Genomic DNA, 24,578 nt, shown 5'->3' on the forward strand with positions numbered 1-24,578 from the left:
TTGGCAGATGCTGGGAACTACATTGAAGCAATGCAGTTGGTATTAAGGACCGCTCTTACATATCTAATGTGTATGCAGATCTGCATGTTGGGATTTGAAGACCGGAATCCCAGGGACCTTGTAGTTTTTAATGATTTTTGGCAAAAGGGAGGGAAGGGAGAGAGGGGCAAACTAATGTACCTGGACCTCCAGATGTCTTGGAATGCTTTATAGCAGTAAAGGTATCAAATGTGACATCATTTGTTACCTGTCCTTCCTCCACAGGAAAATCTTTGTGGAAAAAACACTTGAATGCGAACACATTTCCTCCCATACTGGGAAGGATGTGGTTTAAAGTAGCCCTCTGGCCTGAATGTGATTTCACTTGAGCATGTAATTTTTGGATTGCCAATAGAGGGAGGAAGACTCTGTCCTTCTTGTGCCTCTGTCTCATGTTTGCATGCAGCTTTACCAGGTGCTTGGCCAAGTTACCTGAGCCTGTGGAGTACCCAGGCATGCACACGTTGAGATGCACTGTGCTACGACAGGCAGTGAGTTAGGGTTGTATCAGCTGTGTGACTATACCACCATAGTGATGACAAGGAGTGTCTGGGTTGGTGGTGTTCTAGCAAGTATCCCTCACTCTTCCACACCCTACTGAGCAGCATGCTGTTAATAGAGTGGAAAATACAGATTTCTATATGCACAGCCCATGCCTGTGGGTAGGCTGAGCCCTGCTGAGTCTTTGGAAACTGGACTCTGTGATTCCACTCCATTCACATGTCTGTGAGTTGACATTTTGTCTGTGGGTTGTGTTAGTACCTTCTTGTAGGGGTGAGAGTGGAAGGAGGGGTGATCCTGTGGAGGAGCAATGGCTTGAAGATCTAGTATAATCCTGTTTTACTTTATTGCTACAAAATGGTTAGATCTATCCTCTAGAGATAAATGAATCTCTGATCTTTCAACCTTGGGAGATTCTGCCTCCTAGAGCTGTGTCTGTAGTATTTTAGAGTATTTGGGGCAGCAGTAAAACTGTGGTGAGGTCAGTGTGTGTGGTTGTTTCCGGCGTACTGGGTGATAGCCCCTGAGATGCTGCAGCGTGTGCTGGTGTGACGATGCACATCTCCGTGGGGAGGTGCAGCACACGTGGCACTGGCAGAAAGTTTCTGTGTGCCTAAAACAGGGACAGGTTCCTGACTCCGCGGGGATGAACAAGTGAGGTGAAGTTACTGCCAAGTTAGACATTGCTGTCGGGTTTCATCTTTCTGTCCATGTAAGGATGTAGTGGTGCCCTCTGATGGCTGGTAGTTTTGTGAAGTGGTCTGTGTCACTGCATTAGGATGATCCAGTCAGCTGCTTCCTACGGGTTGGGAGGGACTAACTGGTTGATTTACACCTCCTGCAGCACTGTCCCTCGGGAGTCACCTTGGGAAGGAACACTTCATTACCCAATAAATCGATCGAACTGTTAAGATTTCTATTTAATACTCTACTTAAGGAGCGGTCGCTGTAGCGAACTCAATCCTGTAACGAGAGGTGCAGCCCTGCACAAGGCACAGCATCTTTGTTACAGTTCATCAGGTTACAGCTGTCTGGTCCCTTTTGTAAAAGGAAGATAGAGAGCGGTGCATCTTTTTCCATTAATAAATATTCCTTCTTTTTCCCCATCTCTTATGTCATGTTGTCTTCTGGTAGCGTTAAAAAGTTGCACAAATCCTAAATGAATGCACAGTGCTTTGGGACCTCTTGGGGTGAGGTGCTGTATGGAAAACACAGTGTTAAACCCTTTGGTTGGGTTTTGAATAATTGCCTCGAGTCGGTCTCTGGACTGCAAAACTCCTTAGGTTGACCTCCAAGGGAGCGATTTGTAGCCTGTGCCTGTGGGTTGCAGAGTCGCTTTCCTCTCGCCAGGGTGAAGCCCCGCAAGGTGGGGTGGACTGAGCGGGCACCGTGCCACCAGTGTTCTCGCCCTGCCCTCCTCGGGGCAGTTCTGCTGCCGTTGTTGGACCCTTTGAACGGGCGCAACTTCCCAGTCCAGCAAAACTTCAGGGAACTGTGGTTGCTGATGGGATTGGATCAGAGAACAGTTTGTGTGGCTGGAAGCAGCAACGGGGATGGACGCGAATGGGGAGGACCTTCCCTCTGTGGTGGCTGTGAGCTTGGAGGAAGCGACTGGGGCGTGAGGAAGGGTGGACCCTGGGTTTGCAGAACATGGGGGCGAGCAAGCACAAGGAGAGGTCCTTTGCCACCTGTAAACCAGTGTGTGAGTGCCTGTCCTGCTCCTGGCTTGCTCCTTTTCCTGTCCCGCCGGGTGGGATGGTGCTTTCATGCAGCTGCTTTGGTATCAGTTGTAAAGTTGAAGTGCAGTTTGAGTAACCGAGTGGTTCCTCTCCAGCCTTTTCTCCTCCCTCTGCTTCCTGTTCCTCAGCTCTGCCTTGTTTGCTCAAGTCAGGAAGGGGGAGGGTATGGGGGAAGTTAATCATTAAACTGTAATGTCTTCTCCTTAACTCCTTCACGACCTGGGGGCAGAGTGCTCCTGGTATTTCCAGACCCCTCTTCTGCAGACTTGTAAAAGTAAACCAGTAAATCTAGCTGAAGTCACTTCTGTGCCGTTAGTAAAAAGCAGTGGATTTCTGTCCGATGGTTCATTCAGCAGAGTACTGAGCCGAGGAGGAGAATTTTGTGGCGACATGGTTACATCTGCCTGTCCTGCAGTGAGGGCTGGGGGTGGAGGGTGGAAAAGTGGTTTGGGTCCCCTCTGCAGGGCTGGAGGAGCCCAGCACCCTCGTGGGATTTTTCACTTCCTGGTGGAGTTTGATTTGCCTTTGTCATTGGTGGGGAGAAGCAAAAACCACACCTTCTCGGATAGCACTTCTCTTGGAGGTTGTGTGCACGAAACCTTCAGTCATAGGACCTGCCTTGGTTGAAGGAATTGCAGCTCTTCAGCAGTTCCCTTGAGGTATGTGCCTTTCACTCTGGAATCCACCAGCTGTTCTTTTGCTTAAAAAGAAGATTAAGTTCATTTTTCCCCAGATGCAGAAAGCTTGTATCCCTTCGGAGAAACTGCTTCTGGGGTATTTTGGCCCCTGTCGGAAGATGCCTGTGGCTTAAATGATTTGGAACATCTTTTTGGCTAAATGAAAGGTGTATAGAATTAATTTAACACAGTATTTAATTTGCTTAATGGCTGTATTCTGTTCTCTGAAGGCAGGACCACTTTTTTTTTTTCCTCTTTTGTCATGCTTTGGTTTGTGGAAGAGAGTGAATATAAAAGCAGCACCGTCCTCATCTTGTAATGCAATAATACTGTCCTCCATTTGACCCTTTAATATATTATTCTTGAAGGGTTGCTAAATGCCTTGGCTGGTGTGGTCTGCTCTGCTCAGGAAGTGGCTGTGTGCTGGCAGGTGCCTGCCCTCTTAGAGCCGGTAGGCAGCCATTAGGACGAGCGGTTGCTCGGTTGCTATTCTGGTGCCACCTGATAACTGCAGCTCCTTGTGACCCTGGTGGAGGATACTGCAGGATGGCTACGCTCAGGCTGAGCCCTCGCAGCCCAAACCTGAGTATCAAGTACCTGCTGTGTGCAGGAGGAGAAGGACAAATCCTGCTAACTGAGAATGCCTAAAGACAGTGGGGTCTGCGTGGAGGGGAGGGAGATCCAGGGGGTTTCTGAGAGCCTCCTCTCCAAATTCTGCTGAAGTTGTGTTACTGGTGTCTGGCTGAATTCCACATCTCTGAAGGGACCTGCCAGGTACGTCCGGATGCTCTTATAATAGAGAGTGCTGATGTCCCTAGCGAGCCATCTCCCCTCTAATAGCCTTCAAGAGGTGTGCAGTAGAGCCTGCTGCCCCAGTGGAAAGCTGGGCACCCGGCCAGTGAGGCTTTCTTTAGAAAGTGAGTACAGTGCAGACTTGCAGTCGCTCGCTGGAGTTCCCCCCACCGGGGACTGCAGTGGACTCCGCAGGGTGGGTTCACAGGACAGAAGGTCCAACAAGATGGGATTTGCCTGTGAGTCACCACAGAGGACTGCAGGGTTGCGAATGGGCAGAGGATAGTTTGCAGGAAGAAATCTGGGAAAGGTGGGAATGCCTTTTCATGTATTTTTCCTGCTTTAAGATTTCTGAGAGGTGCTAACTGTGTGACGTGGGTTCCTCTGCCTGGCATGAGTGCTGGTGTTTTCAGCTGGTGGAAGTTTTTCTTCTCTTCAGGAATTTGTGAGCAGTCTCCACCCCGCAAGTTGAGAATTGTTTCCAGAAGAAGAAATGGCGTTTACCTGGCAGCCTCTGGAAACTAGTTAACTGTTTGTGTGATGTACTGAGAGGGATTTTTGTTAGGAAAACTGAAGCACATACTCCTGCTGTGCCGATGGGCTAATTTGAAAGTTTCATGCTGCTTCTACTACCTTAGGCTCTAGAGAAAACCCCTCCCGAGATCTTGTTTCCTGCAGAAAGCAGTGCCTGCGGCTACAGTACATGACTCCGTGATGATGTGGGGCCTGTAATTAGTCTGTGTCAATATCCTGTTGCGAGTCGATCTCTGGGCAGGTTTCTCCTAGGTTGTTCTTCTGCAGGATGCAGTTGAGACTACGGGTCCCTGTTGTTGGGTGGTTTTCCAGTTAAGACAAAAATCTGAGACTGACACAGTTTTTCTGGCTGCTTTGTTAGCTCTTGGCATTTTCTTTGTACTAGAAGTTTGATTAACCCATTCAGTCCTGGGCTGCAGTAATGTTTTTCAGGGCATTTAGTAGATCACCCGAGATGAAAAGTCTTCCCAAAGACCACCTATATGGATATCCTGAATGAGATGAAAGAGAAAAAGCTGTAGTCCAGGATTTTACCTTTTTTTTTTTTCTTTTTTCTTTTTCTTTCCTGCAGATGCCTTACTGGCAGACCTGGAATCCACCACCTCACATATCTCCAAACGACCAGTGTTTCTAACAGACGAAACACCTTACTCCTATCCAACTGGAAACCACACGTACCAAGAGATTGCTGTGCCACCTCCAGTGCCCCCACCTCCTTCCAGTGAGGCCCTGAATGGCACTGTGATTGACCCCTTAGATCAGTGGCAACCCAACGTATCCAGATACGTCCACCAGCAAGTAAGTAAATGTGTGTGGATGGGGAGGGTGCATGCTTATTTTGTTGATGTAGTATCTCTCAAGGAAGTAGATGAGGGGAGGGAAGGGAACAGCAAGAAGTGAGGATGAGTTTGGCTATGAACAGACTGGGGAAATGGGGGAAGGTGTGGTGTTTTAATAGTGCTAACTGGTTGGAGCAAATGGCAGAAGAGAATTTGAAACCCATCGTCATTGTTCCGACAAAATGGTAGTGTGATGAGATTAGTGTTAGTCATCTGTCTTATAGCCTGTGGAAAGCAGACTGGGGGTTTCCAGCACAGATCTGCGACTCATGGGCAAATCTGAAGCAAGTGGAGAACAGTTGTTCCTGGTGTAGCTCATCTGATAGAGGCTGGTTGGCTATATAGTAGATTTTTTTTTTTTCCTTCTGCTGGGCTTTGTTCTGTCCTATCCATGTGTGGGGTTGCAGTGCAGTAGTGTACATATTCGTTTTGTGTTCTCTGTTTCCAATGCAAATCTCATTTCCACAGCCTCAGTCCCAGTCTCCTATATACAGCTCTAGTGCCAAAAGCTCCAGTGCCTCTGTTCCTAGAGACGGGCTCAGCACTCCTTCTCCCCGTGCCAGTGAAGAGGAACACGTCTACAGGTACCTTGTCCCTGTTAAGAGATAAGCCCGACTTGCAACTTGAGCCTCCTGTGTCTCAAGCTGCCTTCTATAAGTGGAAGCAAACACTGCTCCCTGTGTGTGTTATGTTGCCTTGTGTTGATTTTGATTACCTCTTTTGTAAGAGGCCGCTGTAACTTCCATACTCCAAACACTGACATGGCCCTTTGGTTTGCTCAGCTGCAGAAGAGGTTAAGGATCCATCAGATAGAACAGGATCTGGATTGTGTTGTGAAGGATACCATCCAGAGACAAGCGACAAATCCATCCCCCTGTTAAGCAGCCCAAAAGTTCTTTAGGAGGTGTGTGGCCTTTGGGTCAGTTATCCTGGGGAACTCAGTTACCTGTGGCCTAGCAGGATGTGCATTGACTTGAATTTTCAAGTAAATTAGAACTTAAAACTTTCATCTCAGTAGATGATAGATAGATAACTAGCTTATACTCGCAAAGGCAGCTGCTCTTACACTGAGAGGTTGGAGGAGTAGCCTGTACGGTAGGACAGACTGTTCTGCTGACATGGGGGCGAGTGAGGAAGAGGGTGTCAGAACTTCATCTCTGATGGCCCTGTACAGTGCACTCTGTCCAGGGTAGGTTCTTACAGTGTAGAGACTGGTGTTTCTCCCACGTCAAGTTCTAACCGTGCCTAGATCTACCTGCTGAGCAGGAAGTTGCTTTCAACCAGAACTAATTCTGGGTAGAGGCAGGCATATCCAGAGATGGCCCAATGGAGGCAATAACTGCAATTTTTTCAGATGGCTGCATGCAATTAATACAAAATGGAGGTAATTACATCCATAAGTCCTCCTGTACAAGGGTCTGGCATGGCTTGGTTCTGGTGTGAATTGTAGCTTGTGTGCTTGGGTTGGGAAGAAGTATGCCCTCCTCAGATTGCATATGTGGATTTTTTTTTTTTCAGTCTGAAGATAAAGATAATAACTGCCCTTATGGAATTTCATAATTGTCACTGGTGTTATAGGTGTCAGAGTCCTGAAGACTGTTACATATTAACTTTCTGAGCATAATATGGTAGTGTGCGCAAGACAGAAGTTCCCATTTTGGATTTGCAAAGTGTCTTTTTGATAAAATAAGAACCTCTAGAGCATTAGAAGTTATTTCTCCATTTGTAGAACTAGGAGAAAATAATTTCCCTGCTATTGACTATGGGACTGTTATTACAGTGTAATTACTATAAAAATCACTGCATTGGTGCTAAGTTTTGCTTTGAAACAGTTTGCAGTTGTGTGTGGTAAATGGGATCACCCATACAGGATAAGGAATAGTTACAGCCAATGTTTTATACACACTTGTGCACAGGTAAACTTCTTTCAAGGCTTGTGTATTTAACACAGTAGAAAATAGTTTCAGATTACTTTCTTATAAATTGATCAGAGTTCCCCAAATTAAAAGTTTGAGGACTTGAAAAGAGACCTTGAGTGCTGCAAGAGGCTACCACATAACCTGCTGCTTTTGACTTTTTGTTGATAGCTTGAGGTTTGTACTTTGCCTCTTTCTCCAGTCTGTGCTGGCCCTGCAGTCCGTTGCTTCAGGGGGGAGGTTTTTGCTGCTCGGTGTGTGATGTCAGCAGAAACAAGTCGTTTTCCTGTATGCCAGCTAATGGTTCTGCTGCTGTTCTGTGCATCTTGGATCTGCAGACGGTTAACTCTTTGGTACAGGACTGTACAGCACACAGTCCTAAAACCTGAGGCCCTGTCCATCAATGCTATTTCTTTGTAACTGACAACTGAAGATGTGGCTAAGCAGCGCCTGCGTTGTAGTCGTTTCACAAAGCACACATCTTCTTTCCCCCAGAGCTAAAAGCATCGGCTTGAAAAGAATGCAGTACATGTGTAAACTTTGTGAACCTAATGTAAGTTTCCCTCCATCCTTCTGCTGTATCTTGATGTAGAAGTTTCACACTTCCCTTTTACCTTTAGTTTCCCGAACAAGCAGAAGTCTGCAGAACCATCTCCCACAATGACCAGCTCCTCTCTGGGCAGCAACCTCTCAGAACTGGACAGACTTCTTCTGGAACTGAATGCTGTTCAACATAATCCCGCCAGTGGCTTCCCAGCAGGTAAGGAATAGCAAGACATTTGGTATGAGTGGATAGTTTGATTCTCAAAATAGTAGCTTACTTTCTCCTTCCAACATCCTTATTGAGGGAGACTCCTCCAGCCCCGATCAAAGATCCATTTAGTACGGATGGGGTCTCTTGAGGTCTGTGGTGCAGCACCCTGCTCAAAGCAGGGCCAACTTCAAAATTGGCTCTCACTAAAGTTTCAAAGTCAGATTAGGTTGCTCAGGCCCTTGCACTTTAAGTTCTGAATATCCTCAAAGATGGATGTTCCACAAGATTTCTGGGCAATTTGTTGCTCTTACCTGTGATTAGCATGTATGTATGGTCTTAGGGGTCTGAATGACTCTTTTCTGCTCCCCTTTCTTAAGATGAAGCCGGCAGAAGCCCATCACTGCCCAGCGTGACTGGGCCTCACTATGTCATCCCAGAAAGCAGCAGCTCTGTGGGAGGGAAGGCTGCACCCCCTACAAAAGAAAAGCCAAAGCGAAATGGTGCACGTGGGATCGAAGATGTGCGTCCCAGTGTGGAGAGCCTGCTGGATGAGCTGGAGAGTTCTGTGCCAAGTCCAGTGTGAGTAGTGTTTTGGTGGTTGCTGGCTTGGATGGGGTGGGACAGGCTCTTGTGGGAATAGTGACTGTAGTGTAGGGACAGATGCTGCAGGAGAGTGACAGGCAGAAGATGGGCTTTGTGTAAAGGGTCAGAAATCAAGCAGGCACGTGGAAGATTCTGGTGCTCTTTTATCTACTCCTGGATGAAAAAATACATGTCATGTTACAAGAGGTGGATTGTTCAAGCTCAGATTTGAAGCTGATCACAAATACCCACTGTCTGACAAAATAAATGTTTGGTCATCGTCCATTCCTTAATGGATGGTGCGTGTGTGTGTATACTCATGTTAGGCTTGGCAGAGAGACAGGGTCTGCGTGTGTTGTGGAAGCTGGGTCTGGGGCAGGGCTGGTCAGGGTGGGCAGGGCTGGTGAAACTTGCCGTGCTGTGCTTGTTTGGAGGGGCAGTGGGACTTCCCATCTAGGAATGCTCTCCCAGGCTTAAACACACTTTTTTTTTTCTCTTTTTTTCTCCTTGTCAGCCCTGCGATCACTGTGAGCCAAGGTGAGGTGAGCAGCCCTCAGCGGGTCACAGCCAGTCAGCAGCAGACCCGTATATCTGCTTCTTCAGCTACACGAGAACTGGATGAGCTGATGGCATCTCTCTCTGACTTTAAGGTGCCCTATTATGGCAACTTAATACTTCATCTTGTCCCTCCCCACTCCCAGACTCTCTTGCCTGTTAGCCACATCTGCTGACCTTGACTGGTCTCCAGAATGCCCTCTTTACCTCTCAAACTTGCTCTGAAAAACTTCCTGTCGTGGTATTTGCACTTTCTGAGTGCTACTGTAGGTGTTCTCGACTGCTATAAATTCTCATCGCTGGCAGGGTAAGGCAGTTCTGGGGTCTGTTTTTCCTTTGGTTCTGCAGTTTGTCTGTTTGCCAAAGATAATGAGCTTAGTTACTGCTCAGTACAGGGTGAATTATTTTGCTGTGCTGCAACTTAACAAGAAGTAGGGGAGCTTGCGACACCAGTCTGCTTACTGACAGAGGCCAAGCTCTTCTGTTCTGTGGGATGACCCTCCTCTTTGGAGTGTATTTTTACCCTGATGTGCTTTCCCTGAGGAGGATCTATCAGGCATGTGGTATGAGCACTGAAGCCTTTGCATCAGACAGCTGGAGACTTCAAAGGTTTCCATCTTAAAACAAATCTCTTGTTCACCTCAAAATGGGATTAAAGTCTGAGCTTCTTGTGGGGGCAGAGGATGGCAAATACTATTCAGAATCTTGTTTGGGAATCAAACTATTGTATTGGAAAAGAACTGCTACTTCAGTCATAAGTAGCACATAAAAATCCCATGATAGGAGAAGCTCAGGAGTAACTTGCCCACGGTCATCGTGATATGTGAAGCACTTGGCATATGTACTTGGTTAACTTGTACTTTATTCATATAGGTATGTTATCATTCTTGCACTAGATGATTAACTGTGGAGCTTATTTTCATGAGATTTCATTTACCCATAATCATAGCAAAATGAAAAATACTTTCTTTTCTTACTTTCTACTCAGCTGCTTTGCTTATAGCCTTACTGAATTAGTCACTTGAATTTGTTCTGAGAGAGGTGGAGAAAGCAAGTATCTAATATATTCTTTTTGTTGTCATTGTTGGGTTTGCCCTTCTTACATACACATGCAAGCCTGCTTTCTAATCCTAAGGAAGTCCCTAACTGTCTGGTTTTCCGTCATATGGAAGATTCTGCTGATGCTTGGTGTTTCTTGCCTGTGCTGAACTCCATCTCCTCCTACCATGACTTTAGGTGGGGCAGCCAGAGCTGAAGAATGTTTTGTGAGGAGAGGTAGACAGGACATTCAGTGACAACTTTGCTGTTTGTTCTTCTCTCTGTGCCACCATTCATGTGAGCGCTTTTGATGTGTGCTGTGGGTTTTGTGGAGGTCACTACAATACCTGGAGTTTTGACCAAGTGCGTGAGTTCAGAACCCAGCAGTGAGCATGCATGCTCTGCGGGACTTTGCTGACCTTGCACTTGCTGGAATTTAATTCAGTCTGCCATTTCTGGAATAGGTACTGCATTTTGTGAGAATCTAGGAGTTACTCACTGTTTTCTCTAGACTTACTGTAGTGTGTATTTAGCCAATTGCAAATATTGACACCTTACTGTTGCCTTTTTTTCCTCCATATTACGTCCTAGGGTAGAGTGCAGAATATCCGCAAGCATCTGTTCAGTCTAGTTGAAAAACTGCACTGTTGCAAAGCTGGAGAGAGTTCCCACCCGCGCCGCTGGCATGCCCTGCCTTGCTCCTTCCACGTGCAGTGGGAGCTCGAGTGCTATGGCCTCCTGCCCCTGCTGCTTTTATCAGGGCTCAGAAAACAAGCTCGGGGTGTGGTTGCTGCCACCAGCCTTTGCTCCTAGGTGAGCTTGGCAACTGAGAATGACCTTACCCAGGACGTTTTCCTTGCAAGATACAAGGAGGGGACATTTCTAAGTGTGGGTGTTCAAATGTTTTGCAGTCTTGCGAAAAGGCCTGTGAATCTTTGTGCAGCCCCAATAAAATCTGTATGACAGAGACGAGCTGCTTTCTGTAATACTGCCTGGCTTCCTGGCTTAGTTTCTGGTTGAGGTCTGACAGCAAACTGAAATGCAGCAAGATTTTAAGATTTGGGCTTTATAAACACAGCGCTAGTATTTTTGCTAGGCATTGAGCTCATCTGTGTCTAAAAGTTCTTCCTGAAGCACAAAGAACATGGTTTCTGTGATAATTTTCCTTTTGTTAATATTGTCATTGACTGGTTTTAACAGTTACTTTCCTTTTTCCTGTCCTCCTCGTTGCTTCATTTTCCCTTTAGTTCTTTTTGTTTGTTTTTACCTCCTCTATTTGTGCCAATTAGTGGTGTTAGCTTGTCTGTAAAAAATGTATTTCTAGTCTGCATCAGTGGCAGGATGTAAGGGAGAGAAGTGGAGTCTTTGCAAAGGTGAAATATTAAAGGTGACTGTTCGAGTACCAGACTTGTGTGTGGTTTCAAGAAATAGGGCAAAAATACTAAGTATGATGTGTAATTAGTTGGAGTCGGTAGTTGGTACAACTAGAAGTTGCAGGAGGTGGGGATGGGAGGAGTGGAGGCACTGATGTTTAATTTCCCTCGTACCCCAGAGTAAAAGGTGCTATTACAGACTGATACATTACCCTTTTATCATCTTTTGCTCACTTTAATGAGTTGATCATTCTTTTTTGATTTTGGTTATCTAGCTCATCAGTTAGCGGGCACGGAGATTACTTAATGCGCTTGTTTTTTCAATCTTTGCCATTTCTGTGTAATATGATGCCTGTTTACTGCATAGCTAGATGCTTGTATTTAACTGTTCTATTACTGTTGAGTGTTTAACCATTGCTCTTATTTTGGAGCTAGTATGTTTTTAATATGCTGGAAATACTTGCTTTTGAGTGAAATGTTTAGTCTTGCCTTGAAAATGACTGACTTCATTTTGGGAAGTCTGGAAACTGTGTGAACCACAGCATAAACCCAGCTACTTTTACAGGTGCATCCAGCTTAGGCAAAATACAGGAGGGCAATATTGGGAAATTCCCTCATTTTAACTGCTGAATGTACTTATTAGTCCTTTTAGTCTCGTCCGTGACTGTGGGTCTTGCTGTGCCACTTGAGGGGAGGAGCAATCTGTAATGAACTGTGGTCCCCTATTGCTTTTTCCTTTCTGAGCACTGTCTCCCTGTAGCACTACTGTTGTGTGTGTGCGTGCCAGCTCCTGACCCCTCAGGATGGTAGCAGCTTAGGTCAGCTGAAGGTATATATCTCTTCCATCTACTGGCAGATTTTGTGCATGTTCTGGTTAATTTTATCCTTTTATTCATAAGTATCTCAGAAAGGTAAGTAGAGACTGAGATACCATACATGGGCTTAGGAAGTTATGTGCTCTGCTACCTTAGAGCGTAAGCATCTAACTTCTTGAGGCTTCTTTGGAAAATGTGCCTAAGAATCAGAGCAGGTAGCTCTTGGAAATCCTTTGTGGATACGTTTTTAAAACTGAGAGGGCTTAGCATTGGTCTTAGGTTGGTCTGCTGTGTGAACTTGTCCAAGCCACTGTTCTGACTTTCCTTTTTTAAGAAAAATGAGTAGTGCCAGTTTGTCTCCTAGAGTTTAGCCAGGAACCACTGAAAATGGGGAAAGGAGGACCCATGATCTTTTGTTTTCAAAAGACCCTGTAGAATCATAGAATAGTTTGGGTTGGAAGGGACTTTTCAGGGTCATCTAGTCTAATCCCCCTGCTGTGGGCAGGGACATCTTCAACTAGATCAGGTTGCTCAGAGCCCTGTCCAACCTGGCCTTGAATGTTTCCAGGGATGGGGCATCCACCACCTCTCTGGGCAACCTGTGCCAGTGTTTCACCACCCTCAGCGTAAAAAATTTCTTCCTTATATCTAGTCTGAATCCACCCTTTTTTAGTTTAAAACCCTTACCCCTTGTCCTATCGCAACAGGCCCTGAGAAAAATTTTTCCACCATCTTTTTTATAAGCCCCCTTTAAGTACTGATAGGCTGCAATAAGGTCTCCCCGAAGCCTTCTCTTCTCCAGGCTGAACAACCCCAACTGTCTCAGCCTTTCTTCATAGCAGAGGTGTTCCATCCTCCTGATCATTTTTGTGACCCTCCTCTGGACCCGCTCTAACAGGTCTGTGTCTTTCTTATGCTGAGGGCTCCAGAGCTGGACGCAGTGCTCCAGGTGGGGTCTAAGCAGAGCAGAGTAGAGGGGCAGAATCCCCTCCCTCGACCTGCTGGCCACGCTGCTTGTGATGCAGCCCAGGATACGATTGGCCTTCTGGGCTGCGAGCGCACATTGCTGGCTCACGTCCAGCTTTTCATCCCCCAGTACCCCCAAGTCCTTCTCGGCAGGGCTGCTCTCCATCCCTTCATCCCCCAGCCTGCATTGATACTGGGGGTTGCCCTGACCCAGGTGCAGGACCTTGCACTTGGCCTTGTTAAACCTCATGAGGCTCACACGGGCCCACTTCTCGAGCTTGTCCAGGTCCCTCTGGATGGCATCCCGTCCCTCTGGCGTGTCGACCGCACCACTCAGCTTGGTGTCATCTGCAAACTTGCTGAGGGTGCGCTCGATCCCACTGTCTGTGTCATTGATGAAGATATTAAACAGTACCGGTCCCAATACGGACCCCTGTGGGATGCCACTCCTCACCAAGGAGTGGACTTAAGTCAAGGAGAATGAAAAACTCTGTATCAGTTGCTCTTGTTCGAGTGTGTTTTGGATCAAAATTAACACTGATTTTTGTTACAATGTAAATGTGGAGTTTTTGGCCTAAGGGGAAGAGGCTAATCTAGCCACCTAAGCAATGCTTACAAGGGCGTGGAGTGACTGACAGACTCGTATAGATTCAGTATGTGTCACGTCCAAGGTGAGATTAGTGATGTGAATAGAACAAAGCCCATGTCATCTGTTCTTGCTGTGAATGCCCTGAAGCTTTGTTTTCATTGCCATGAACTCAGCCAACTGGAGCATTTTATTAGTGTATCAAGAAGAAAATATCATGCTTTGTTCTATTCATTGATTGCTTTTTTTCAGCTTTGAAGTGTAAAATTTACACGTCTGACTATGAGTAAGTTGTTAATGTGACCTTTACTCACAGTCTAGACATCCTTGGGTTTGTAGCTGGCTTCCCAGCGGCCACTGCATGCCCCCATCACAGCTGCTGGTGAACACATGAGCTATCACTCAGAGGGCATAGGAAAAGGGTCTCGATGGCTGTAGAACTTCATCTCCCATAATCTCGTGTGAAGATCAGGACAATGTCATACTGGTTCTGCTCTTTGATATCCCATTTTCCTTCCTTATTCTTGGAAGTAAGGCTTTGGATCAACACGGCTCTTTGATTTGGAGGTCATGATTGCTATAATGCTTAATTCTTTGCTTTTTTTCTTCTCCTTACCTCTGTCTTTATCTTTTTCTCTCCTTATTCCTTCTGTCTCCTTTTTGCAGACTAGTTCCACTATATCTCTGATTTCTGAACCCTCGCTAGGACCGGTTCCCAATTCAGCAAATGCAGACTCCAGCAACACTCCTTGCAGTTTAACAGTGCTATCCCATTCCAAACACCCTTCTGCAAGTTACAGTGAGGACTCAGCAGTGCCAACATCTGCCCCCTCAGCAGTCCTCTGCATTGAGGAGGGCAGTAACACTGTAGTTCTGCCTCCTTCAGGGCATTCTGCCGCTCCTTCACACATGCCCTATTTGCCTCAAACGGTCCCTGTGCCCCCACCACGGGTTTCTTCTGGTTATGCTACTTGTGGGCAGCAGATGACTTCTGCAAGCTTGGTTCGGCAGAGCAGAAAGCCTGACTCTTCTAGGAATGCTTCCCAGGCTGTGGCGGCTTCCAGTGCGGAGCTTCTGTGTAGATCTGCTAATGTGGAGGCACAAGACCTAGAGAACGATTTGGCAAAAGAGACTGAGAAGAAGGAGCAGAGAACTGATCCCAAAATCTCAAGTGTACCAATTTCACATGCTTCAAGTGGTCAAGGGAAGGGGCAGATAACTAAAGAGCTGGATCAGCAGGGAGCATTCAGGGACAATTCAGCCCTTCCTTCCCAGGGCAGAAGTGTGGAAACAGCTTTAGATGAGCTGTGGGCCCTGGAGCTGTCTGCACATGTGCCAGAGGTACATGCAAAGAATGACAGTGTTTTGAATCCTGCATATGAACCTTCTGTTGTGGCTCTGGATCGGTGGGGTGTCTTCCCAGACACTAAAAACCCATTGGGCTTTGTAGGGGAGCAAGGACAGGAGCTAAAAGCTGAAGTACCACATGAAACCAAGGTAGATGGCTGTCCTGATCTGGTCAAGAAGAGGCAAGGCAGAGAGAGAACTCCTAGGAAGGCAGGTACTGCTAACATGAAGAAAGTCAGAGGAGACGAGGAAAACGAGCAGTTCAGAAGCTCTGCAGTTGCTCCGGAATCTCCTGAAAACGTTTGGAAAGCTGAATGGGATCTGCCATGTGTCTCCAAATCACCCGTTGAGAGGATTTCTGCATCAGGCCAGGCAGGCACTGAATGAATGTAGGAGTAGGACAAGTCCTATCTAGGACTGTTCTGACAGTGCACTAACATTTTGTGTGTGGTGTGAGTGTGCTCACCCACACTAACAGCATGCAGCTCTGAGCAACGTTACTGACAGCTGCATGTCATGGAGGTTTGAAATCCTCTGCTTTATTTTGTGGTCTCTTCTGCATGTTGGTCAGCAGCACAGAACATGGCAGTTTGTGGGGACTTCCCTGTGAAATAGACTTTTATTCCCTAACGGGGGTAAGATTCAATCCACAGAGGCCTCTGAAAAGTTAAAAGGGCTGTTTCACGCCACTGGAGCATGTTTCTGACTTGGGACGGCAGCTCCTCTGCTCTGCTCGCCTTTTTAGGTTTCATTGCTGGGGCTGTTAGTGTTCCTTCCAGTGCTGGAAGTACACTTTGTGCACCAGGCATCTCTGACCAAGAGTCTTATGCCTGTAAAGGGCAAACACAGAGAGGCTGCTCTGCGTCCTTGTGATGCTGAGGTTTCTTTAATGCTCAGTGGAGTGGTCATGCTGCACCTCCTATCTTGGCTTCCTGCTGGTTAATCTTTCCCTTCCTTTTCTAGATAGTTATTTTTGGCTGCTGTGATTATCCTTACGGGGTTTTTCCTTGCACTGAGTCACTGTTCTGGGCTGTGCCAAGAGGAGTTTTGGCATTGTGGAATAAATGTCATCATTCTTCCTGCTCACAGTTGTCACTAATGGCTTGAGTTTGTGCTGTTGCATCTTGGGGCTTGCTCTGACATTGCTCTTCTCTGCTGATACTATTACCTTTGTCATTTAGATTAAATCTTTAATCAAGAGGACAAAAGAGACTGCGAATGTGCATCCAATGTATCGTGACCTCTCGCCAAGGCGTAAACTAGGTCCTGCCATATTTCACAAGACTGAGTCCCAAGATCGCTTGATTGAAGAGCTGCAGGACAGACTGGGCATCGCTAAACAGGAACAGGAAGAGTGGAAAAGCCAGGATGACTGGCTGACAGAGGGGGTCATTATCACTGCCAGACCCCAGGGGGAAGAGCAGAATGGTGGACAGCAAGTAGAGAAGGTAGAAAGCAGGGACACGTGCTGGGAAATTCCAGCATGTCCCTCTGTCCACATAGCATTGTGTGGAGGTGCAGATTAAGTTTCTGAGTGTCCTAAGCAACACAAAATGAAGAACTAACTCTTTCTACTCACCCTTGTCTGGCCTGAAAAGGGAACCATCACTCAGGTCCTAGTTCTTGATGTTTAAGAATTGGAGTGGGATCTGAGGGTGCTGGTGCTGGTATCTGTTTGGGCAGTCTGCTACTATAACATACCACATGTCCATGTGGGGATTATTTTTAAAACCATGCCTGTCATAGAGGCAAGCTTTGTTTTCCCCAGTACTGTACCTGCGCAGGAAGTTCTGGGTGTAAGATGGTGCTCTTCCTTGAGCTACACGGGGAAGCACGTTTTCTAGTTCCCTTCTCTTTCTTTCTGCTTTTTCCCCTTAGATAAACATAGTGCTAACAACCAGCCTTCCTGTTGCAGGAAGTACTTGTTGGTTCCTCTTTGGATTTATTCACCTTTCTTCTCCTCCGTGTCTTTCTAGGTGGTTTTTCCTCCAGAATCCCCGCTCCCCCCAAGGAGGATGGTCTCTGTTCCAGCCTCTGCCCTGCTCCAGCCTTCCAAAGAAGCTGCAAAGACAGTCCCTGCTAGCGCTGTTCCCTCTCATGTCTCTGGCCCTGCGTCTCTACCCCCGCTCCCCCCTCAACCTTCCTATGTGCCATCTACCCCAGCTCCTAGTCCAGTCTCCTCTTCCTTCAGCTTGGCTCCCCAGCCTCTCTTCCAGTGGGAAACTTCTGATGATGATTATCACGAGCTTTCTGTTGTGGGCACCCCTCCTTCTGAAGATCCTAGGCGTTCCTGTTCTCCCCAGACCTGGACCCCTAGCACCAAGACAGTTGTTTCTGTTGGCTGTCAGACTGAAGATGATGCTTTCTTCCCACAGATGCAGGCAGGCTTCTTTCTTCTGGTTTGTTTTTTTTAGCAGTGTTTTCCAGTCTAACTGCTGCTCCCGACTGGATAGCTCGGTAGATGTAATGTTCAGGTAAAGGCTGGTACTGAACTCTAGATAGGAGAGAGGACTCGCTGCCAGTATCTAATCCCAGCTGTGCCTGTCTAGCACTGCAAAGTACATGTCTGTGCAATAGCCTGCTGGTGAGTGTGTGTGGTTCCTGTCTGTCCTGATGATCACTTTGTGCAGCAGGGACTCCGTTTCCCTCTGAGATGAAGAAGGTAACTCTGAAACACAGGCTGCGACTCTCCCTGTCACAATCTCTCGTGGAGTGGGCGGAGTAAAAGATGGCCAAATCTTGATACTGGAAGGAGCAAATCAGCAGTCCTTCCAGTGTTTGCCCATTTAGACAGGTGTCCACAGCGCAAGTGGATTTTGGGGAGGAGATGGTATGATCAAGAGCTATGTTCTGCATCTCCTGTCAGGGAAGGGCTGCAGCGCCAGGATGGTGGGAAGTCTTAATGTATATGAGCAGTGCAGTGGTGTGCGATGATATGTGTACAGGCAGCTCTCGAGCAGTGAGCAAGGAAACACCTCTGCATCTTGAACTGTTGTACCTTTCAGGTGACCTCTGCTCCTCCCTTCGTCCGCAGTGCCAATCTGCTGGCTGCTCATGCACCTCTGGGCCCCCCAGCCCCTGAGAAGGCAGGACCTCCTTTCTGTTTCCTCAGCATGGTGTGCTCTTCTGGTCGATGAGTGTGCTGCAGATGCTGCTAGAATCTGCTCCGAGAGCTCCCAGCGCCATTAATGTAGATGATACCCTGTGGTGCATGGTTTGCTGCTCACAGAGCTCCTAACTGAACTTGAGTGACGGGTGAAGGGCGGGAATTTGAAGGGCCTTTGCATGATGAATCTGTGCGGATGCTGTGCTGAGAGTCCCCTGTAAACAGCAGGCATTGCGTGCAGGAGGTTGAAACAAACCTCTTTCAGGTGGGGACTCATCTGTGAGCTGTCAAGAAGGCTGGGTCACCAGGCCAGGTAGAAATTACAGTGTGCACAGGTGGCTGTGCCTGCACTGAGGTCAGCTGTGGGTTGCAGGAGCGTGTGGTCCCTATAGGCAAGGGTCAAGTGCTCTGTTGCTCCATGTTGAATTCATCTCATCTCCTTTCTCTCCAGATGGTATTTATCATTTGTGTGTGGCATTTGTGCCTGCCCTGCCTGGGGGCCACAAGCCCCTGGTTAGAGTGGGAGAAGGTACGATTCTCTCAACACGGTCTGGCACTTCTCCTCTTGTCGTGCTGTGCAGGAAGCCCTGGCTTTGTCCTGGGACTCTGGCCTGGCTTTGTTTACAACGGCCTGTTGTCTCCCCCCTGTGAGAAGTCTCCTTGCAATGGTGTGCTTTGGAGACATTCGCTGTAATTGTTTTGTAGCACATGACTGCTGCGTAGCGGAGCATTTGTTTTAGGCTCAGGACGTTGGGGTGCGATGGGGCTGCTCTGTGCTGCTGGACTAGGAGAGGTTGCAAGTTTTGGGATGGCTGGGAGGAGAGAGGAGGGGAAAAGCTGTGTGTTAGGCTCCGCTGGGAGTCATGCTGCAAGGCATGGCTGAGGAGAGTGTGTATATGTGTGTGTAAAAAAGCTAAAATTATGTATGTCATGAGAATTTTTATACAAATGAGTAGAAATCCGGGTTTGTCATTGAGTAAACTAGTCAACTACAAGTACAACCAGCTGCAGGACAGGGAATAGAGCTCCTCCTGTGGCTGGCAGGGCAGGTTTCTGCCAAGGCTGTGGAGCACCTCAGTGTGTCCCTGCTCCCCTGGCTGTGCTGCCAGCAGGCTGGTGGGTTGTTCACAAGTGTAGATTTTATGTCTGTTTTAATCTATCCTCTTAGTAAGAGAAAACATGCTCGAGACCAGCATCTCAGGGAGGGACTTCTTTGGGTCTCTCTAAACCTAAAGATAGTAGCTATTGCAGTGCAAAGTCAGCTAAAATAATCTGTATTTCATTATTGCAGTTTGCCTGCAAAGGGGGCTTTGGTGGCCAAAGAGAACATATACTTTGTTTATAAGCTATGAACCTAAGTAAAACATTTCTGCCCCTCCTCTGGGAAGCCTTTCCAAGCCCTGTGTACCGTGGTGGTGTGAGTTCCAGAAACGGCCTCTGAGACAAGTACCTTAATCCCTTTCCCCCCACCCCCGTGCATTTCCAGCAGGCCGACAATAGACGTGGCAGTCTTTCCACTGCAGTCCTGCCTGCTAGGGCTCTGCTGTGGGTGCGCTGCCCTCTCTGTAGGTAAACAGCAGGCAACTTGAAGGGAGTTATTTCCTTCCTGCTTCCACTTGCTTAGCTCAGGTGTGGGATGAGAGCCACCTGATGGGGGCAAAGGAGACTTTGCAAAAAGATCTGCAGAAGGTGGTGCAAAGGGAGGGAGGGGAAGGGAGAAGATATTCTACCCGAAAGGGAGGTGAGATGAGAAGAGGGATCTCTATCAGAGGTGAGAGAGTGACAACAGAGAGAGAGCAACAGCATAGAAATAGAGAGAGGTCAAGGGGAAGGGGCCCTCTGGATGGCATCTCTGCTTTGTCATCTGGCCAGGAACTGATGAGGTAAAGGGAGGTTTTTGGCAGAGGCTTAGAGAGCACTGTACTGACTGCTTGGGATCTGCTGGTGACTTCTGCTGTATGCACAGTGAAGGAAAATCAAATCCCCAGTTCACAGCTCTGCTGTTACACATCCCAGGGTCTCTGCATGTCTCTGCATGGGCAGAATACATGTGTGTACTTGATCCTGGCTCTCACTGGCTTCTGCAAAGAGTGTAGCTGTCTCCTAGCGATCTCCTGTCCATCTCTACAGAGGAGCCACTGGCAGCAACAGCAGGCATTTATCTTGTAAGCACAGCAGCACTCGCCTTACAGTCTCTGTTTTCTCTTCCCTGCAGTTCATGGCGCAGGGGAAAGCCGGGAGCAGCTCCCCTCCATCCACTGCCTCCAAGCCTGGCAGTCAGCTGGACACCATGCTGGGAAGTCTCCAGTCTGACCTGAACAAACTGGGTGTAGCTACAGTTGCCAAAGGTGTCTGTGGAGCCTGCAAGAAGCCTATTGCTGGGCAGGTGAGTGGAAGGTGCTGTCTCATTGCTGAATCTTGGGCTGCAGCTGGGAGTAATGGGGAGGGCTGTTTCGTGAGGCTGAAGAGACTGGAGATGCTGGAGAAACTGAAGTACTCTATTTATCCACTGGCTAGGTACGCTGTAAGCTCCTCCAGTGACCTCTACCCTGCCCTTGAGGGACTGCCCTCTCCTGAGATGATAGGTAATTCAGTTTTCATGCTACCCCAGTCCAGGGCTCACTTGAGTAGTAGAACTTGTCATTCTTGCTGACCTCCAGCTGGTATCTTGTCATGTGGTCTAGGGGAGAGGGAGGTAGAGTTGTCCTTCATAATTTGTCTTCCCAACAGGTAGTTACAGCCATGGGGAAAACCTGGCATCCTGAGCACTTCGTCTGCACCCACTGCCAGGAGGAGATCGGATCGCGAAACTTCTTTGAGCGGGATGGTCAGCCCTACTGCGAGAAGGACTATCACAACCTCTTCTCCCCTCGCTGCTACTACTGCAATGGGCCGATCCTTGATGTGAGTTCCTTGAGGGGATTAAGGGTGCTGGCAAGGTGCTGCGGGCCTGGGTGTTAAAAACTCCACTTCACCCAGGTGTCCTGTGTGGAAGATTTTGTTTGGGGACTTCTGTTTTTCCTTTGCCCTGGCTCTGAAAGGGAAACAACTTGGCCCAGTCAAATTCTTACACTAGTGAGAGGAGTTAGTCCCTCTTACCTTCGCTGAAGTTCCTTCAGAACCCACATCGCTCCAGTAATGATTCCTCAGCATTTGTCTATTGGTAGCCTGTAGTAACAGGCACCGGTGCTAGTCCTGAGAGCTGGACGGGGCCCTGTATAAGGGAGGAAGCAGTGCGTAAGATCCTTTTAGGGTAAAAAAAAGTGTGCAGTGGGGAAAGCCTGAATCAGCCAGAGGCGGGGGAGAATTGACTCAGCTCTCTAAAGGACAGTCTATTTTAATGCACACTCTTGTCAGTACCAACATTAATGTGTTCTTCCCCCCACCCAGCCCCTCCTTACCTCCAAGCTGAAGCCATCATTTACATGACTTGCACTTTGTCTTCTTCTGAACAGAAAGTGGTGACGGCTTTGGACAGGACATGGCACCCTGAACATTTTTTCTGTGCCCAGTGTGGAGCTTTCTTCGGACCTGAAGGTATTGCTGGTTTATGCAGTCTCCTCCTTGAACTGCAGACAAGTGTGTGAGGCAGAGCTGCTATTGGGGGCAGCCTGAGAGATGACAGGGGAACTACTGAAGATGGAAGTTCCAAGGGATATAGCTGTTTGTGGGGGAAGGATGCTCGCAGTAGTCGTCTTTTCTCCCGGGGGAGGAAGGGTATGTGTGCGCATGGGACGGGAGGGGCAGCAGAACAAGGAAACAGCTACCTGCTGTGTGTGTTAGCAGGGGGAAGGGTGACCCTACCCACACTGGTTACCCCGCAGGGCTTGGCTGGCCATAGGTGAAGATCAGAAGCTGATGCTCTTTGCCTCTCTTCTCCTTTGGCAGGATTTCATGAGAAGGATGGCAAAGCCTATTGCCGCAAGGACTACTTTGACATGTTTGCTCCCAAGTGCGGAGGCTGTTCCCGGGCTATCCTGGAAAACTACATCTCTGCCTTGAACACCCTGTGGCACCCTGAATGCTTTGTCTGTCGGGTAAGAAACCCAAGGTCCTTTGCTGCTGCTGTACGACCCCTCTCATTTCCACCCTGCAGGCATCTGGTCCCTTATCAGGAAAAAGGCGTCTGTGGGGTAGTGAAGGGCAGCAAGCCCCACAAGATAAAAACGTGTCAGCAGCCAAACACCTTCTTGTTCCTCTGCCTGTTTACATTAAACTTTCTAGCTGCTTTGCTCTTTCTGTTCCCAGCTGCAATTATGGGCTTCTGCAGCAGCTCACAGATAAACAGAGACATTTTCGGTGACCTTTAAATAATTATAAGCTAAGCTTCTCTCTAAGCACTTGCCTCAGCAATCAGATTTTGAGGATCTTCCTCCCATGCTCCATCTGACAATGTAAACTAATGAGACTGACCTTGTTCAGGCAAACATGCAAGTCAGTGAAATAGTGGCAGGCTCCATACAACAGGCATACTGCAGATTAAATGCTTGGCACTCTTTCAGAGGGCCTTGCAAATATTAACTCTTACAGGCCCCAAGAGATAAGCAAAATCAGCCAGTGTTTTCCTAGAGTGGGAAAGAAAGGCAGAGACCAGAACAAGCAGTAGAACCACGAGCTGCCGATTCCTGGTATGATGCTCAGAGCGGACTGTCACCATGCTATTGGGACTGCTTGCCCGGAACTATCTGTGGCTCCCAGAGTGGTGTGCAGAGAGTGGAGGCAGAAGATGGCAGTCCTGACTGTGTGGGGCTGGAGGGGCTGTGCCTTTTTGTGTGGAGATTGACACTTCTATCAAGCAGTTCTGCTTTCCTTTCCCCCTGCTGCCACACTGCCTGTATTAGTGGGGCCAGCACTGATGTCTTCCAGGACACAAGATGGGATTCTCTTCCTGTTTTTGCTAAAGCAGAGCAGACTTTTCAGCTGTCCTGCTGACTGAGGGAGGAGACTGTTAATTGAACTAATTGTCAGCATTAGAAAAGTCTTGGACTCGCTGCAGGCAAACCGCATTCATCCCAGTATTGAGAGCGTTTCGCTATCAGTGGCTCTGCGTGCTGTTTGCTGGACTCCTGTGTACGTGTTGGAGTCCAGCTGTGTGTGATACTGCGTGTCCTCCCTGGGGAAGAGGATGGTGTTGGGGCTGAGCAAAACCAGGATTCTGGAAATCTGGCCTCTCCTCTGGGCCTTGCTGCTGATCTGTTTGGTAAATCTGGCAGTATCCTCGACTCCCCCCCCCAGCCTGCTGCCTCAGTTTCCCACTCGTACAAGGAGGGGAGTCGCCCCAGTCTTGTGGGGGTGGTGGGTGCTTCTGTTGCAGGTTCTGAAGTGTAGCATCCTCAGCTGCCTGCCACTGAGGGGGATGAGGAGCTCTGGGTGCTAATAAGCACATAGCTGGTGTATCCTCTTCTCCTCATCTATTCAAAATCATAAGCGGCGTAGAACAAACAGTTTCTCCCAGCAGCGATGCGTGTGTACCTGGTGGAGATGTTTCAGGATGGACGATCCTGCACAAAGTGTGCCTGTGTAATGCCAGCCATTCTGGAGAGATCACTTGTAAAGATTAATTGTGCCCCATTTTCTCAGCTGGAACCAGTCCCATGTTCATCAAAATTCTGCTGCATGAAAGCCTGTGTTGGTCCCTGCTTCTGCCTGCCCATTGTGGGGAAGCTGGAGTGAGGTTAAAGAAAAAAAAAAAAGGAAAGGTGCTGCAGTGTTTCCCATCTCAGAGGAAGGAGTGTTCTCCTTTCTCCTGGCTGGCCACACCTGGTAGCTCGTCTGTAGTATCTTCTTTGTAGAAGTGAAAGCAGCTGAGGGAAGGAGCATGGTTAATTCCCTTGCTTGTGGCTGTATCTGTCCACTATTAGCCTTTCCTTGGAAACTCTTCTCGGTGGACAGAGTTTGGCTTTTTGGACAACAGGACGATGCTGAAAGGCAGCGGTTCACCCTGCTCACAGTACAGCTAGGCTGTGCCACAGAGCAGAGGAGCCTTGTGGAGCTGCCCACGTCCCCAGCTTGTTATACAATCTGTCCCCTTCTGCTTTATCCTCCTGCAGGAATGTTTCACACCATTCATCAATGGCAGCTTCTTTGAGCATGACGGGCAGCCCTACTGCGAGGTGCATTACCACGAGCGTCGCGGCTCGCTCTGCTCTGGTTGCCAGAAGCCTATCACAGGACGCTGCATCACTGCTATGGGCAAGAAATTTCACCCTGAACACTTTGTCTGTGCCTTCTGCCTCAAGCAGCTCAACAAAGGAACCTTCAAAGAACAGAACGACAAGCCCTACTGCCAGAACTGCTTTCTCAAGCTCTTCTGTTAGAGTTGTCATAGATGGGCGCTAAGCATCTTTCTGCCACCCCCTTGGCAGTTCTGTCTCTCTGAACATTACTGTGATTTAGAAACCTTACCAGGCAGGGGAGGA

General features: G+C 48.0%; 1 protein-coding gene across 2 annotated transcripts; it reads left to right on the forward strand.

Annotated features, from left to right (window-relative positions):
* Positions 1-2,850: 2,850 nt before the first annotated feature.
* Positions 2,851-24,577, forward strand: PXN (paxillin). 2 transcript variants are annotated; one of them, XM_009330816.1, is made up of 11 exons: positions 2,851-2,938; positions 4,854-5,080; positions 5,590-5,705; positions 7,658-7,797; positions 8,169-8,370; positions 8,888-9,023; positions 20,375-20,545; positions 20,890-21,063; positions 21,615-21,696; positions 22,048-22,196; positions 24,210-24,577. In XM_009330816.1, the coding sequence occupies exons 4-11, from the start codon at positions 7,698-7,700 to the stop codon at positions 24,474-24,476; spliced, it is 1,281 nt and encodes a 426-aa protein (XP_009329091.1). In that variant the 5' UTR covers positions 2,851-2,938; positions 4,854-5,080; positions 5,590-5,705; positions 7,658-7,697; the 3' UTR covers positions 24,477-24,577. The 2 variants fall into 2 exon arrangements, with proteins under 2 accessions (XP_009329091.1, XP_009329090.1); XM_009330815.1 differs by lacking the exons at positions 2,851-2,938; positions 4,854-5,080; positions 5,590-5,705; ... (1 more) ...; positions 8,169-8,370; positions 8,888-9,023 and adding exons at positions 16,724-17,428; positions 18,059-18,139 and having other exon boundaries at positions 24,210-24,569.
* The last annotated feature ends 1 nt before the right edge of the window (position 24,578 follows it).

Source organism: Pygoscelis adeliae, unplaced genomic scaffold, assembly GCF_000699105.1.
Source record: "Pygoscelis adeliae isolate BGI_AS28 unplaced genomic scaffold, ASM69910v1 Scaffold358, whole genome shotgun sequence".
NCBI classification, from domain to species: Eukaryota; Metazoa; Chordata; class Aves; order Sphenisciformes; family Spheniscidae; genus Pygoscelis; species Pygoscelis adeliae.

Coding starts and splice junctions, on each gene's coding strand:
- PXN (XM_009330815.1), top strand. CDS start 17,069: ATGGTCTCTGTTCCAGCCTCTGCCCTGCTCCAGCCTTCCAAAGAAGCT. Junction 21,064..21,614: donor GCAATGGGCCGATCCTTGAT/GTGAGTTCCTTG, acceptor TCTTCTGAACAG/AAAGTGGTGACGGCTTTGGA. Junction 22,197..24,209: donor CTGAATGCTTTGTCTGTCGG/GTAAGAAACCCA, acceptor ATCCTCCTGCAG/GAATGTTTCACACCATTCAT.